The sequence below is a fragment of the Molothrus aeneus genome, chromosome 7 (genome assembly GCF_037042795.1).
Source record: "Molothrus aeneus isolate 106 chromosome 7, BPBGC_Maene_1.0, whole genome shotgun sequence".
Classification (NCBI taxonomy): Eukaryota; Metazoa; Chordata; class Aves; order Passeriformes; family Icteridae; genus Molothrus; species Molothrus aeneus.
The window spans coordinates 34,024,980-34,040,392 of NC_089652.1; the positions used below are offsets into that span (position 1 = coordinate 34,024,980).

General features: G+C 39.7%; 1 protein-coding gene across 1 annotated transcript in view; it reads right to left on the bottom strand.

Moving 5' to 3' along the window:
• LRP1B (LDL receptor related protein 1B) overlaps window positions 1-15,413 on the bottom strand; it is a 631,162-nt gene that overhangs the window by 278,485 nt on the left and 337,264 nt on the right. Inside the window, exon 6 of the mRNA XM_066553313.1 lies at window positions 8,884-9,141. Coding sequence (XP_066409410.1) covers window positions 8,884-9,141 — 258 coding nt within the window. The remainder of the gene's footprint in view (window positions 1-8,883; window positions 9,142-15,413) is intronic.

The window sequence follows — 15,413 nt, forward strand, 5'->3', positions numbered from 1 at the left end:
GCAGCCCAGGCCATGGTGTGACCCTGAGTGGAGCAGGGGCACAGCCCCAGGTGCTCCTCAGACCCTCCAGCCTGCAGCAGCTCTGCTCTGATCACAGTGCATTCACAGGCTGTCATAAATTACATTTTCTATTATTTCATCTTAACTTCAGTTGCCTTTTCTCAGTGGGTTTGTTTCTGAAGGTAATACAAGGGTTGTGACTGTTTAAAACAAATCTGAATTCTGCAAGCAGTTCTACAGACTCAGTGACAAAACAATATCACCTCTGAAGAGTCTTAAAAGGAAAGTACATATTTTCAGTATGTGCACAGGGAAAATCTTTTATAACACATTACAATTATCTCCCTATATATCAATAGAAAAAACTCCCCAAAATTCAAAAGTGTGATAATGCATTTAAGTAAAAGAGCAATAAATGACATTCAAGACAAGGCCAAAATTACCAAAAAGAGCAGAATGCCCTGAACTGTCATTTGTGGCACAGATCCCCACACACTCCTCAGTCAGCTCATTATTTTTGCTTACACAGTGTGACAGAAATGTTATGGAATTACACATGCACAGAGAACCCAAACTTTGTCCCCAGCTCAGAACTGTCACAGTGAATGCCTGGCCCAGCACACAGAGTGGCAGCTGCTGGGTGACATGCTGATAACACTCAGGACATCAATTTTATGCAAGCAAACTGCTCCTTTGCATATCCTGTCCTTATCGTTTCATTGTATACAATGGTCCCAACACTTTTTTTTTTTTCCCCCAGGACAAAGAAAATCAGATTTTGCCTTTGCCTTTAGCAAAAGTGATCTGCTTCAGATAGGACATTTGTTGCCTGCAATTTGTCAGTTTTAGAAACATGCTTCACTCAACTATTAAAAATGTGTAAGAAAAACGAAGATTTTATTATATCAAACTCAACTGACAAATAGTGAAAAACACAAACTTTGATGTTATATTTCATTTATTCCATGATGCATTTCAAGTTCTACTCCAGAGCTGAAGTAACAAGAAAGTTCTAAATAAATTTGTTTCATTCCAAGTAGAAACCCACAATTTTAGGTATTGAGAACGAAAACAATATTTCCATGACCTGGAGATATTATTTGTTGAGCTATTCATTGCTCCTGCCAGTCAAGGGAGTTAAAAACTGAAAAAAGCAATCCTATATTAAATCCCCACAATCAGAGGGTGGTTTTAATTTGTAATGTCCATCACAATCTAAATAATAATCACAACTTTGCAAAATATGCAATCCTTCTTTTTGTAAGGGCTCCTGATAAAGTGATGAGGAAAGAACAAATCCTTTATTCTGACACATACAAACGTTTTGGTGTGTCTCTGCCACAGACTCCAGTCCAGCACAGAAAAGCCCAGGCTGCTGTGAGTACAGAAAGCAGATTAGGCAGGAGCTTAGGGTGCTGTAGCAGCTGATTTTAATTTCATCACATGCGTAGCTTCTCTTTCAGATTTATTTCCATTAATGCAGTTATTCATTGTTATTCCTTTCTGAAAGGCATGCTCTCTATTTACCCTTTTCCCTGCAGCAGAACAAAGCATCAGATCAAAACCTGAGTTTCAAAACAGCAATTTCCAGAGGCCACAAGTTTGATCAGGAGTTGCATATTTGTGATTTTAGTCTATGAATCTTTTCATTGCATAAGACATACAAACAGATCTTTATTTATTTTTTTTTTTAATATATATTTTCCTGCTGCTTCCCCAAGATTTGCAGCAGGTGGAATGTGTGGTTCAGCTGTGCCATCCCCTGAGGGTCACTTCCCTGCAGACTCTGTGTAGCACAGAGAATTCCTGACCCTGCTCAGGGTCATTGCTAACAAAATACTGTTCCCTCATGGCTTTGGCTACTGATAAATCCCTCTCTGGGATGGACTTTGGTCTGCAATTGCTCAAGTGCTTTGTTTTTTATATCTAAACATGGTTCCAGTTATGATGTTGGATGTAAACAAACCATATTTTGGAGTTTATAGTTTTTATGCCCCCTTTGTTCCTATAAAGGCAAAAGTACTTTCAAAGAAGACACAGACTTTTTAAATTTTCCCGTGCCTCAGGAAAAAAAATCTTTAGGAGGCAGAAGAACTCATTTAATGACAAAATCCAAAGTGCATTAAGAAAAAGAAAAAAGAGAATCCAAAACCAAGAATTATTGACTTCTTCACTTGACTTCAGTGGAGTATTTTAGGTTTTTTATGAAATCTCAATTAAATATTTGCATTAATAAGTAAATATCTGTATGGAAAATTTGCTGTCAATTAGTCTAAATGAAGCAAACTTGGTTAGCAATGTCTGTGAGTTGCATTTAAAAAGATATTTTACCACTCAAGAAGACAACCACTGGCTAAATCATAACAGATATGAAATCTATAGAGACAATAATAAAGTACCAATAGAGAGCAAAAAAAAAGTTATGCATATGTAATTAGCACACTGAAGTATACTGAAATATTAATCATTTCTTTTATGCCATTAAGAAAGCTTCCAAGAGCGCATCTGAAGGCTCAAGTCCATAAACAACTTTACTGAAATGGGCAGCTTAAAAGTGTTTGTCTCTTATTTGTCTCCTATATCTCTCCTCACTGGAAGAAAGGCAGAAGACAAGCTCCTGGGAATACTGAGGAAATGGGGGATAATTCCAAGAACAGTTTCAGTGGCTACCAAGTAAAGAACAAAATGAAGCCAACATGGTGCATGTGGATGTCAAAGTTTTGTGGAAAAATGTGAGTCTCATCCCATAAAACATGCAATAATTAATGTCACATTTCAGGAAAAATAAATGACTTGTGAATATGGTTTTTTGTTTAACCAACACTTCACTACTATTGTATATGAAGGTATAAGTGTTTTTGTAAAATATTCACTATAAAATTGTGATTTACATTAGCAGAAAGCTAGTTATCTACACATTACATCACTATAGTCCCCACAATTTTTTTATTAAAAAATAAATTAAAAACCTTGTTAACAAAAAAACCTTAAAAACCTTGTTAACAAAATCAAAATGCTACTGGTTTACAAGCAGCATAATAATTCAATTTGACAGAGACAAAGAATCCCTCAGAATTCTGACTGATAAAAATAAATTCACCTGGTTGCTGCTACTTTGAGAATAAAGTCCTTTTTTCTTAAAAAACCCTTCTGCTGCTGCGGGAGTTTGCTTGCTTGCTCTTGTATTTCCTCCCTGGTGCAGGAGCTTTTCTACCCAGGATGGGTTGGGATGTAAGGAAGACATAAAAAGATCCAGTCATGTCCCACTTTAGGACAACAACAAATCTGGAATTAAGAAGAAAGTCCAAAAGTGGTGGGCTAAGCAATTGATAAAGCAGGGAAAAGGGAATAGACAATTCAACACTGATAATTTTTGATCATTTTGCAGAGAGAGCATTCAGTAGACTGATCCAGGCAGAGCCTAAGAGTTTAGAGAAGGGGAAAAATACAAAACAAAACAAAAGCAATCAAAAATTTGCACTGAGAAAGGCCATTGAGATAAGGCTTTTTATTTTCTGTACTCAGTCTGAGATGTAACTGTCCAGGACACAATTACTGAGGAGTAAATAAAGAAGAATAGATATCAGTAGGAACAGAAGACAGACACAGGCTTCTGACCAATGTCAATGCAAGATCAATTGTGGAAGCTGGATGACTAACAAAGCTTGAAAAATAGTAACATCATATCTCTGAACAACTAAAAAAATCCATTTGTGGCAATTAACCATCAGTTAATAAATAGCTCTGGTGTCAAAAAGGATTAAGTGCAGATCACCAAGCTTTGGAGGGAAATGCCACCAAGTCAGGCTGTCTGCCATGGGAGCTTGTGCCTCAAAGTGACACAACACAATGTTGTGGTGACAATACTCAAAGCAGTAGAACAATCCCCAAGCCAGATGGAGAAGTCTGTACCCAAAAGATGCAGCAAGACCAGACAGATCCTTCACAACTAATATTTGGAACCCCCTAAGAGAAGAAAAGCCTTCTTAGGGTTCCAGCTACACAGATTATATCTTTTGTGCAAACACCATTTGAGAATTGAGGAACAGACCTGATTATATGAATATTATTCACAAAAAAGGATAATCAATTTGCAGTACACACCACAAAGGATGATGCCCAAGTGATTGTGTTTGCTGGAGCAGAAAGGTTGAATGAAGAGATGAACTACCCTTATCCTTCCACTAAAACCCTGATAATCATCAAAAAGGCTGTGCAGAACCAAAAATCAGCAGAGACAAGGAGCTAAAGAGAGGAGCACACTGATTAAAGGAAGATTCTGTACAGGCCTAAGTCCCTAAAGGAGTCTTGGCATTACAGGGGACAGAAAAACTATCTGAAAAAGGACAATTATCAGATAGCACCATTTCCTGTACTAAATAAAAGTCCATACTGTGCCTGGAAAGCACCTTATTGAGGCTGTATCAAATCCTAGATCAAAAGTTCTGTAAGTCCAGGGACACCAGAATGAGGAATAAAACAGTTGCAAAGACTGCATTTCCCATATAATGGAGTATGAACATCCAAAAAAAAAAAAGATTTGGGCTTAAAATATCTGAGAGCATATGGAAATTAAAACAAAATGTAAACAGAGAAACACAAAAATCCCAACAGATACTGAGGAAAACATGAAGAAGACTCAGGGAAGATGTAGCCTGACATAGAGGACAGAGATGGACCAAGGATGACCCAAGTGGATCAATCCTGGTTCTCTGTGGAGCATCACCAAGTTCCAGAGCAACAGCCTGTGCTGGAACCTGTGTGAGACAACATTCATGAGCCCCCTGGGAGGTGACATGAACAACAAGGTGAAGAGGCCCAATGAAAATGAGATTTCCAAAACAGCAAAGAGGATGGTCTGTTTTGAAGAACAGCAGGACCTTAGGAGACTGACTGGCTGGACAGTGAAAGGAGATGGGAAATTACAGCTGAATAAACAGTGAATGAGAAAATTATCCTAGTTTTGTATATTTACTCTTGGCTCTGTCTAGAGCACTTAAGAAGGAGATGTTGACACTATTAAAAAAAAGAAAAAAATAACATTAAAGTCAAAAATCAAGAAAGCCCACTTTTGGACAAAGAAAGAAAATCCATTATCCCAAAACCAGCATTTGACCTGTCTTCTCAGAAATGCAAAGACAGCAAAGCAAGAGCAGCCAGAGCTTGAGAAGTCCACATTCAGGAAAATTATTCTCTGAAACTCCCTTAGGACACTCTTCTCACCTCTCATTTGGGCCCCATGACTGATTCATGTGCTCTGAACACTACTAAGAAACCATGTGAGGTATAAATCACCTTTGACATGAAACCTTCTCCTTTCTGTGCATCCTCAAGGCACATGGGCTGTCTGTCACAGGAGGAAAAGCAAACCCACATCCTACAACTGTGTGACAGCTCTTAGTGCCTGTCTGGAGCCAAGTTTGGGGCAGACTATGTAGGAATAAACACTTTCCCCCAGATCTTCACAGTTTTGCTCCTGCAGAGTAAGCCAAACTTTGCTCTGATTTGCCATGAATATTCATGGCAATTCACAGGAATTTCTGACAGGAACACCATCTCCAGTGCTTGGGGTTTCCTTCAGTCACTGAGCCTCATCATTGCCAAGGGAAATTACTGCAGCTACTCTGAACACAGCAGTGTTTATGGATAATCACTGCTGGGAAGTGGTTTAGCTCAGGAGGTGGAGGAGCCATTAAGAGGGACCAAAATCAGGGAAGGAAACAGTAATGTACCCAAACAGACACTCCTGGATTGTGGCCAAATTCCCTGGGCTCGCTGTCTGATGTTCTTCACTCACATCCAAAAAGTGGGAGATCCAAAAAGCCAGCCTGGATTGTGCCCAGCAGGTCAAGCAGAAGGTTCTGGGTCCCACAAGCAGAGAGGCAAATCCCTCTCCCTCCAGAGACTCCAGGCCCTCCAAACCATGCCCTGCTCCCAACCTTGGCAGGTAAAAACTGAATTACTACAGAAGAAACAAGATGTTTCTCTTAATCCAGAGCAGTCCTGTCCAAACACAGCTGCCAAGAGAAAAGCCTGTGCCCCTTCCCAGGTGAGGTGTGATCAGCTGTGGACACAAAGCACAGGTGGCAAAGCTGAACACAGGCACTGCAGCATTGCTTGTGGTGTGCTGAGATAACTGAGTGCCAAGAAAAGCTGAATCAAACATCAGCCAAGCAGAAAATATCATGCATCATCATTGAAGCATCATCCCAGAAGAGATTTTGTTATATTCTGCAGAAGAATAGCAGCTAAAACCCAGATTGTGCTGCCTGGTGCTGGTTTGTAGAGCATGAAAGGTGCTTGGTGCTTGTAATGATGAAGACACAAAATGCCTCCTAAAATGAGGAAGAAGGGGATTCTTGCATCCAGAGGATGCTGCTCTGGCCACCTCTCAGCTCCCACACACCAAAGCATTAACGTAAGATTGCACATCATAGCTTTGAAAGGGCAGAAAATTGGGAGATTTTCCACATTCGTACCATTAGAAGGAATTTTTGTTGCTTTGGGCCTAGAGATATCATTTTAAATAAATGATTGTTCCTGAAAGTCTCACTGTACTCACTGAAGTGGGCTGTGAGGTGTCAAGGAGCACCCTGTTACCATGGACAGAGGTTGCAGCGGCCTCCCTGACAGGAGAATCACTTCTGAAAGCCCATTTGGCTCCAGTACTGTCTGCATAAATCTTTCTCAAGAGGAAAATTTCCAGCTTCCCAAAAAAAAAAAACTCTCCCAAAAACTTCTTGGTCTTAAAAAGACAAAGGCGAAACCACGTGTCAATGCCTGGCCTTGGCTGAGACCAAAATGCCTGTGCTGATACCGCTGTGCCTGCAGAAAGCTCTCCTTATGTGAGGGGATAAAACTACCAAACAAGCCCTGAGATGATAAATGTTAAGAGTGAAATTAATCTAATTACTAAGCATGAGGGAGCATCTCTGGAGCTGTACCCTGTTCTCCAGAGCAAAATACACCCACAAGGGCAGGCTCAGCCTCTCCTCAGCCTTTCTCCTTTTACAGAGTGAGACACAGACCAAGTTCCCAGTGCTTCAAAGGATCTGATTCCATCCATTTGGGACTCATCCTCTCCTAAGTGAAGTCACATTGGACTCTTCTGAGGGTGAATGATAGGAAATTAGAGTCCTCTAGTTTCTTTCTTTTGTGAATCCAAAGCTTATGTTCAGTACCTGGAGCTGGTGTTGTATGACCCATCATGAAAACAAAGTCATTTTCATAGTCCCTGCTTTCCTAGATGGAGACTTTCATCTTTAAAGATGATCTTTATTCTTTGTTCCTAACTACAAGACTTACTTGCCTTCACTGAAGAAAACACTTTGAATAAATCTACTTCAAGCAGTCCCAATCACTTTGTATAGCTGACTTTTCTAGCACTTTTTGTGTCAAATGCAGATTTTCTTTTTTCCACTAACAAAATGATTAGAAGATTGGAATAAAAAAGATAAATTCCACAAACACTGCTAAGAAAGCCTTTTATGTTTTTTTTTTCTCCTAGTATTTTGAGGAATAACCAATTTCACACAAACACTTGTGTGAAAAAGCTTCCTATGAAGAATAGAATGTACAATTTTATGTGAATCACCCCATGACCCTGACCATTTATTTGGCTTGAGCTGGCAGAGAATGCAATTACACTGGAAAACATTTTCCTTGACAGAGTAACAAAATTAATTTCCCTCATCAGGGGTAGTGCTGTATGATGAAGAGAAACAGCAGAAATTACCTGACAGGTAACAGAAGGTGAAGCGAAGGAAAAGGAGAATTTAAAATTAAAACTCAACTTTGCAGCAGCCACAAGATTATCTGACAAATATACCAGGCAGAGCAACATGAGATCCCTGCCATGTCCTGGCAGGAATAACTCCAGGGGTGTTTAGAAGATCCTAATTAGCTGAACAAAAGCAAGTCTCATGCTGTTCCTTCCTCTGAGGAGACATGCCCAGACCATGGGGATTGATGCAGCTCCACTGAGCAACACAACAGAAGTGTCTGTGGATGTGTGTGCTTGGGAAAAACACTCCCACAGCTACATCTGTGAGAGTGTGTCAGTCAGAGCTCCCAGCAAAGTTGTTTTATTGAAGTCCCTAAGCACTACTTCCCAAATCAAAACCAAAGAAAAAGTCAAAGCAAGTCTCTACAGTCAGTTCATGTCCAAGGGAATTATTATTCTTCATCTAAATAAGATTGAATGATTACCATGAAGTTTGAGAAGAATATTAGATGCCACAAGCTGGTGTGTGCTGGCACGATGAAAAATGAGCAGCTCATTAATTCCAGCACTGTTTTCATTTCAAACCCATCCCAGGGCCTTGATTTTGCAAACAGATGCAGTGCTGCAGGTCTGGCCAGCACAGGGTCAGAAATTCCCTGGACATGCAGGGAACAGAGGGACAGGAACACAGGGTGGAAGGCTGAGGTCCACTCTGATGGTGCAGACATCATGACAGAACACACACACAGAGTTCAAAACAAAGCACATTTTGCCCAGGACTGTGGTTAGAGTAAGTTGTAACATTAAGTTCTTGGTCTGCTGCCCAGGATGTGAGCTGCTGGCATCTTCCCATTGTCATAACCATAGAATGGGACTGATGATGGAAAATAAAACAGCTCAAGGCACGTTCCCAGCAGTCCTGTCCTGATTTGCACACAGACCCCCCAGCCAGCAATAATCCATAAAACCACACATCTTAAAAACCTTTGCATAGACACAAACACTGCAGCTCAGGCTGAATATATGAGTGAAAACCCTAAAACCACTTCAGTGTGAGCTGCAATATTTAATGCCCCAAGACTGTTTAGCTGCAAGACCAAAAACACTTCTGCAGGCTCCTGTTTGCCAGGACAGGCACCACTGCTGTGCCAAACACTCACTGTGAAGGTTCTGGGCTATGTTCACTGTCCACTCCTCTGGAAAGGTGCCGGCTGTGGAGATCTTGGAGCACTTGAGCTGGCTGGAGAGGTCTTGGGACTCCAGCCAGCACAGGGTGTCCTCTCTGGAGCTGTAGTCCAGGGTGACCAGTGCAGATCCCTTCACAGGGCTCCAGGCAGACATCCTGCTGCCATTCAGGTACAAAACCTCCATTGCCTCAGGGCTTGCGATCAGAAGAAGAGGAGGTCGATCAGCAGGTTCTGAAAACAAAGTGAGGAGAGTTTAAAGGATTAACAGGCCGTATATTTCATTTTTATCTTTTTTGGTTTTAATGTAGTTTTTAATGTTCTTACCTGCTTGTTTTAGGATATGTAATAAATTGGTTTTGTTTTGATTTTCATAACTATCATATATTCCCAATTATTAGTCTATTTTATCCTGCTGTTTCAACGGTTCACATCATTAAAGAAAATTAATTACCCCAGCCTCACAGCCTCTGTTTAATTCCAAGTATCATTATTGCAACATTTTTCATGCCTAAGTCATAAAATGAAATACAACTTATGCAAATTATCTCTATCCAGATTACTGGAATTTCAAAAAGAATTAAGGCCAGAAAAACCTGCAGAACTCATGAGGACACATGAAACTGTAAGATGCTTTTCATATAAGAGTCTATAAAATAGGACAAAATCTGAGAAGTGGGTGCCACTCAAAGAAGTTATAACCAACCTGACAATAAATCCAGTGCAGTGAAACCTTAAAGCATAGGAACTCTGAAATTTAGGCACATGTGAAAAAAGTATGTGTTACCACATCAGGAGCTCTCACCCCAATGTAATCTGCTTGTTTTCAAAGGACTGCATCAATGTTTGAACACTGCATTGACATGCAGCACTTTCAATCAACATTTCACTTAATGGAGTTCTCAGTTTTTCACTAAGCAGTTCCAGATGTCTAAATGGTGGAAAAAATGGCATAAATAAAAGGATTTGACAAATGCTACTTCGTCAGCAGATCTGATTAAAGAGAAAAGAATATTTCAGTGAGTACAGTGCTCAGTGGTCTCACACAAAGCCACAGCAATAGGTGTTCTGTTCTTTGGTAATATCTGCTTTTATTTAAACATCTTTATTTATTTTATGATGTTAAAAAATATTTCTATAAATCTTCAGTGTATATTCTTTCTAATGTGGATTTCATTTACTCCTTATTTATTCTTTTTTCATTCTATAGTGTATATTCTGTCTTGTTACACATCTTGTCCCTCCTCAGTAAATCCCAGATGAACATTTGTAAATCCACATTTCTGCAGTGTTACTTTTGGAACTTACTGCCTGTCCTCATCATCCCCACATCCCTTCCACCCATCACATCAGATCCAAGCATTATTTTGCTTTGAATTTCAAAAGATATCCAAGAACTGCAGGGATTGAATTTCTTTGCAAAACAATCCCTTGTGGTGTAAGCCATGAGTGAAGCTCTCAGAGTCTTGTTTGTTTTTCCCTTTCCAAAAGACAAAGTACTGGAGGGGAGGAGGGTGGTTCTCACTAAGCAATTTTTTGTTTGAAATCTGCCAGGTAGGTCCCTTTGCAGTCAGTGCCTGTGAATCTCTCTCTTTCCCCTTGTTCTTAGCAACTTTTGCTACCCTTGAGGAAAGGGAGATTTAGGAACTTCTGTCCCTATCACCCACTCACCCCAGACTGGTACAAAAGGAGAGTTTCCATCTGCATCCTGCTGAGTCCAGGGATTTATTTTCACATCCAACAGCTCTGTGCTCAGCTTCTCTCCCCACAAAATAACACCACTGCCTACTTCTGGATTCAATCACTCTTTCCCCAGCTCCCAGCAGTGTGGAAAGACCTTTATTATGATTTTTGCTCTTATTCTGTGTGTTAAGCTGGATATTTCCACAGTCTGCAATATCTAAAGCCTCAAAGAGAAGGCAGCTCACAGGAGCTGTTTGCAGTTTCAAAGCCACCAGGCGGTTTAGGGCTGGGAGAGAGAACCAGATCTTTTCTTTGAACTGACCTCCTGAAAACTGTAACGAGGATTTAATACCTCACTAAACTCCAGAGAAAGGCTGTATTTTGGTCTTAGGGTCTAAGACATAAAAGAATTCTTAAAAGGAATTCAGTTCAACCCTCTTGAGCAGCAGTTGTAATCAAACCTGGCTGCAGACAAAGGTGTTGGAAGGACCTGTGGCATTGCCAAGAGGTTCTGCTCAGCAGGAACCATTGCACATTAAAAATACAGAAACTGGATTACTGGCCTTGAAATTGTATTTTTAAAGCATAAATACATTAAATAATTCAATGGATTGAAGCAGTTAATCATGGTTTTGCACAGTAGGGTAGATTACCTGCTTCCTTCAGCGTTGCTTAGATAAAGGCCGATTTCAAAATTTGAAAAATATAATGTATTGATAATAAAACTGTACAAAATATATACATTTCATAAAATATATATAAATTAACTTACTGCATGGCATAATAGATGAAAAACAGGAGATACTAAGAAAAATCATGTCTTCATTCTCACAAAAACTGCTTGTGAGATTCTCCAGGACAGATTCTGGAGAACAGATTCTACACAGCTTAAAAGTTTAGTGGACAGATTTAGGGTGAGTTCCAGTGAGCTGACAGCAGCTTTTCAAGCAAGTGGACTTCATGTGTGTTATTTTCACAAGTTTTTCTTTTTTTTTTTCTCATTTTATAGGAAAGATAAGATGTGAATAGCTCTTTAATCCAGGGAAGTTTTATGATTCATACGTCTTGACTAAAATGAAAGCATCCTCCTTTGAATTATGTTTAAGATAGACTAGTGAAAAGATGAAAGGCTTGCATTTCCCTCCTACCTGATCTTGTCTAAAATACAGATCAATAAGTGATGCCACAACAAATCAGAAATGAAGGTGTTTTGCACTGCCAACAGACTTCTAATCTGAAAAAAACCTCAGAAACGCCAGCATTTTCTATTTTTTCCACCACAATGATATGAAAGGCATAAACCCCAGAATTCAGGGTTTACAAACAGCTTCAACCCCCTTTTCCTGGGGTATACATGGTAAATCATAAGAGCTTGCTGTCCCCATGGTATGTATTGTATAAAAACCTGAAAAAAATACTCAGAAGACCAATTTATTTTTACATTATTTTTGATGTTTAACCATATTGTACACCAACAATGGGTTGTTTAATTTCTAAAGTTTTAAAACTTATTTTCATGAGATTTTACAAGAAAATTGTGTTGTCAAATCAGTTAAACAGGGCTGATTTTTCTTCCTAAAAGCTAGATTTTTTTTTCCTTTAGTCATTATCAGTTCATCCCAGTTTATCTACATGACAAATGTTTCTCACCGCACAGCATTTCTCTTTAGATTGGCTTTGGAAATATAAAACATACCAGGAACTTTTGTAAAACACATGAATTTCTTTTCCTCAGCTAGATAGTCCCAATTCTGTAATTTTCTTTCCTTAAATACTCTTCTCATCACATGCAGACTTTCCAATTTAGGCATAAGAACTTGGTAAACAAGTAAGTTCTTAAATTCTGTTCAGCAAAGCTGTGTTTTGTTTCATTTTCACCTCAGAAGAAACCATTAGCTGCCTCTTTATTCATAAAAGAAAATATGCTTTAAAAGTCTGGGGGAAAAAAAAAAACCCACAGTGAGCCCCCAGCTGTTTTGATACCCATTTTAACATCCTTCCCAAAGGGAATGTGCAGCTAAAAGCTTTCAGCTCCAGAGTTATTTAATTGTGCTGAGGAAGAAAATGCAGAATTTAATGAGGGAGAGACCTCAGCACCTTCCCAGCCGAGCGTTTGGCTCCCTGAAGGGCAGCAAGGAGCAGATTTTGGGGAGATCTCTGCTAATTGTGCCACCCCACAGGTGCAGAGATGGTTGAGAGGGCGCAGGCTCCAAGGCCACCCAGCAGCGGAAGGACCTGTGGGGTCACCACGCTGTCCCCAGCCCCCTTGGCTCCTGCAGGTACCAACAAGCGCCACCTGCTCAGCGCCTCACTGGGGAAAATAGGAAAGGTGGGAAGATTTCTAGAGAGCTGTGAAAGGTCTCAGAAACAGTAAAGAACTTATAGCTAGTTGTGGCTGTAAAGTCTGAGAGGAGAAAAGTTACAGTAATACAGCAAGCAAGGACATGAAACAATAATTTGAGTTTTAGGCTTGACCAAGATAGACCTTAAGACGACAGAAAAGTAGTCTACAGAAGAAAAAAAATGTAGACAAATACGTTTAGCAAGATAGTAGAAGGTTTTAAGCTAATAATGGAATATTGTGTATTGTTAATGGAAGGCATACAAGCAAGCACTGTGTGAAGCAGGTGCACGTGTACTTTTAGTGATTGGCTAAAACAATGATCTGTAAGCTTTAGTGTCACAGACACATTTTATGAAAAATCCTTTCCTTAGGCTTTCTTCTCCTGAGAAGCTGAGAGGCCTCAGGAACAAAATGTAACCAATGGTTATCTGCTGCTGTGGAATGCAACAGGTGCATCTGGGATTGGTCTCATGTGGTTGTTTCTAATTATTGGCCAATCGCAGTCCAGCTGTCTGGACTGTCTGGTCAGTCACAAGATTTTATAATCATTCCTTTTTTCCTTGCTAGCCTTCTGATGAAATCCTCTCTTCTATTCTTTTAGTATCGTTTTAATGTAATATATATCACAAAACAATAAACCAGCCTTCTGAAACATGGAGTCAACATTCTCATCACTTCCCTTGTCCCTGGGACCCCTGCACACCACCACACTTTAGCAATAAGCTGTTGGCTAGAAAATTTTTAAAATGCTCTGTAACAAAGAAATCTTTGGCTGCTGCTGGTTGCACATGAGCTTTGCCATCTTCCAATTGTCTCACCCATGAAATGGGGCTGATGCCACAATAAAGGTCAAGGGATGTGTGCCAGCAGTGCCATCCTGTTTGTCCAAGCCTCCAACACTCTGCTCGGTGCTCAGAGAGCTCCCAGCTCATTCCCACAGCCAGCTGGGGCGTTTGGTGCTCTGGGTCGTGTCGCGCCCAGGATCTCGGCATGGGTGGGAATTCATATTCAGAGCAGATCTGCTGTTATTAACGTTGAAAGCTGCACAGAAAGCCCAGCCTACAGCTCTAGTGCTGCTTCTTATCTCTCACAGCTTTTCCACACAAAGCTGAACGCTCCTCAGCTCATCTGTTTGACAACTACTTTTGCCAAATGTCGACAAAGCAGAGAGGCTGCTCTTTTTCCATCCTTATTTGCTTTAGGTTCTTTAAGGAGAAAATTTGATAGGTTTTCTAAGGGCTGGGTTTCCTTTTTTCCTTAGACACCTGCTTTTTTTTTTCTTGGATTCTGTTCTTCTGATCCAAAGCTAGCTTTTTTTTCAAAATACCTAAAGTAATGGGGAACACTCATTCCTGTGCAGCACCATGACCCTGGTTTGTACTGTCCTACAGGGCTTTCTTTGATTAATGAGTAGTGATTCCTTTCTGAGAATACCAAAAATGTGAAAAACTCTGTCAAATAAACATGATAAAGTAGCAAAAACTAAAGAGAAGTCCCTTATTAATGTGATTTGTTTCATCTCGACACCAACAGCTAACCACAACTCTCAGTTGTTACTCAGTTTTCTGTGTGTAAAAAGGGAAAATAAAAGGGTCATCTCAAGTCCAGTACTGGCACCCGGACGATTTCCTGATCTAGAATTGCATTTTTGATTTTCATGAGGCAGAGAAAGAATAATAAATTATTTTTACTTTGCATGGGCTGTTTTATCTCACAAGACTTCAGGGTCTTTTTTAAAAAAAAAGGCCACGTATGGATCAAGAAAAAACAGTATAAGCAGGAAAACACTCCTTTACTCCTAGTGGTGATGAAGGAAGGACACATTTAGTAATGCTCTTTAGGTGAAGAAGCCTCAAAACCATCACTAGACCTTTCTATTTTCTGATGGCAAAAGAGTTACAAAAAGGAAGCCTTAAAATATATACACAATAAACATGACTTCATACTCAGCTGCACATGCTTCAGTATCGTGGATGTTGAAGAATTCCTTAAGGAACTTTTTTGTATTTTAATATAAAAGCATTGTTAATTCATTATGCTGAATAAGAAAACACTGTGTACTATATTGCCTCATTAAGCACAATTGACTAATTTCCTCAAATACCCAATCCACTATAAGTAATGAAAACATGCACTAAGCAACAAAAAGCCTCATGTGAATTTGTACATCAGGAAATTTACCTCTTGGGATGATGCAAGGACAAAGCAATCTCATGTCTTTTTTCATCCTAAGGGTACAATTACCTCATGATCATTTCCCCTGTCTCCATTGTCTTCCCAGAGTAAACAGCTTTTTTTTTGTTTGTGTGAGGAAAATCTTTGATTTATTTATGAACAGGGAACTGGGAACTCTTCTAATCTTGGCTGAATTGAGTATTTTGCTTTAATTAATAATATCCAGATAATAACTTTTGATATTTCCCTTGGAGTATTGTCTTAATAAGGGAATTTTTTTTTCTTGGCTTGTTGTGCAGCTCTT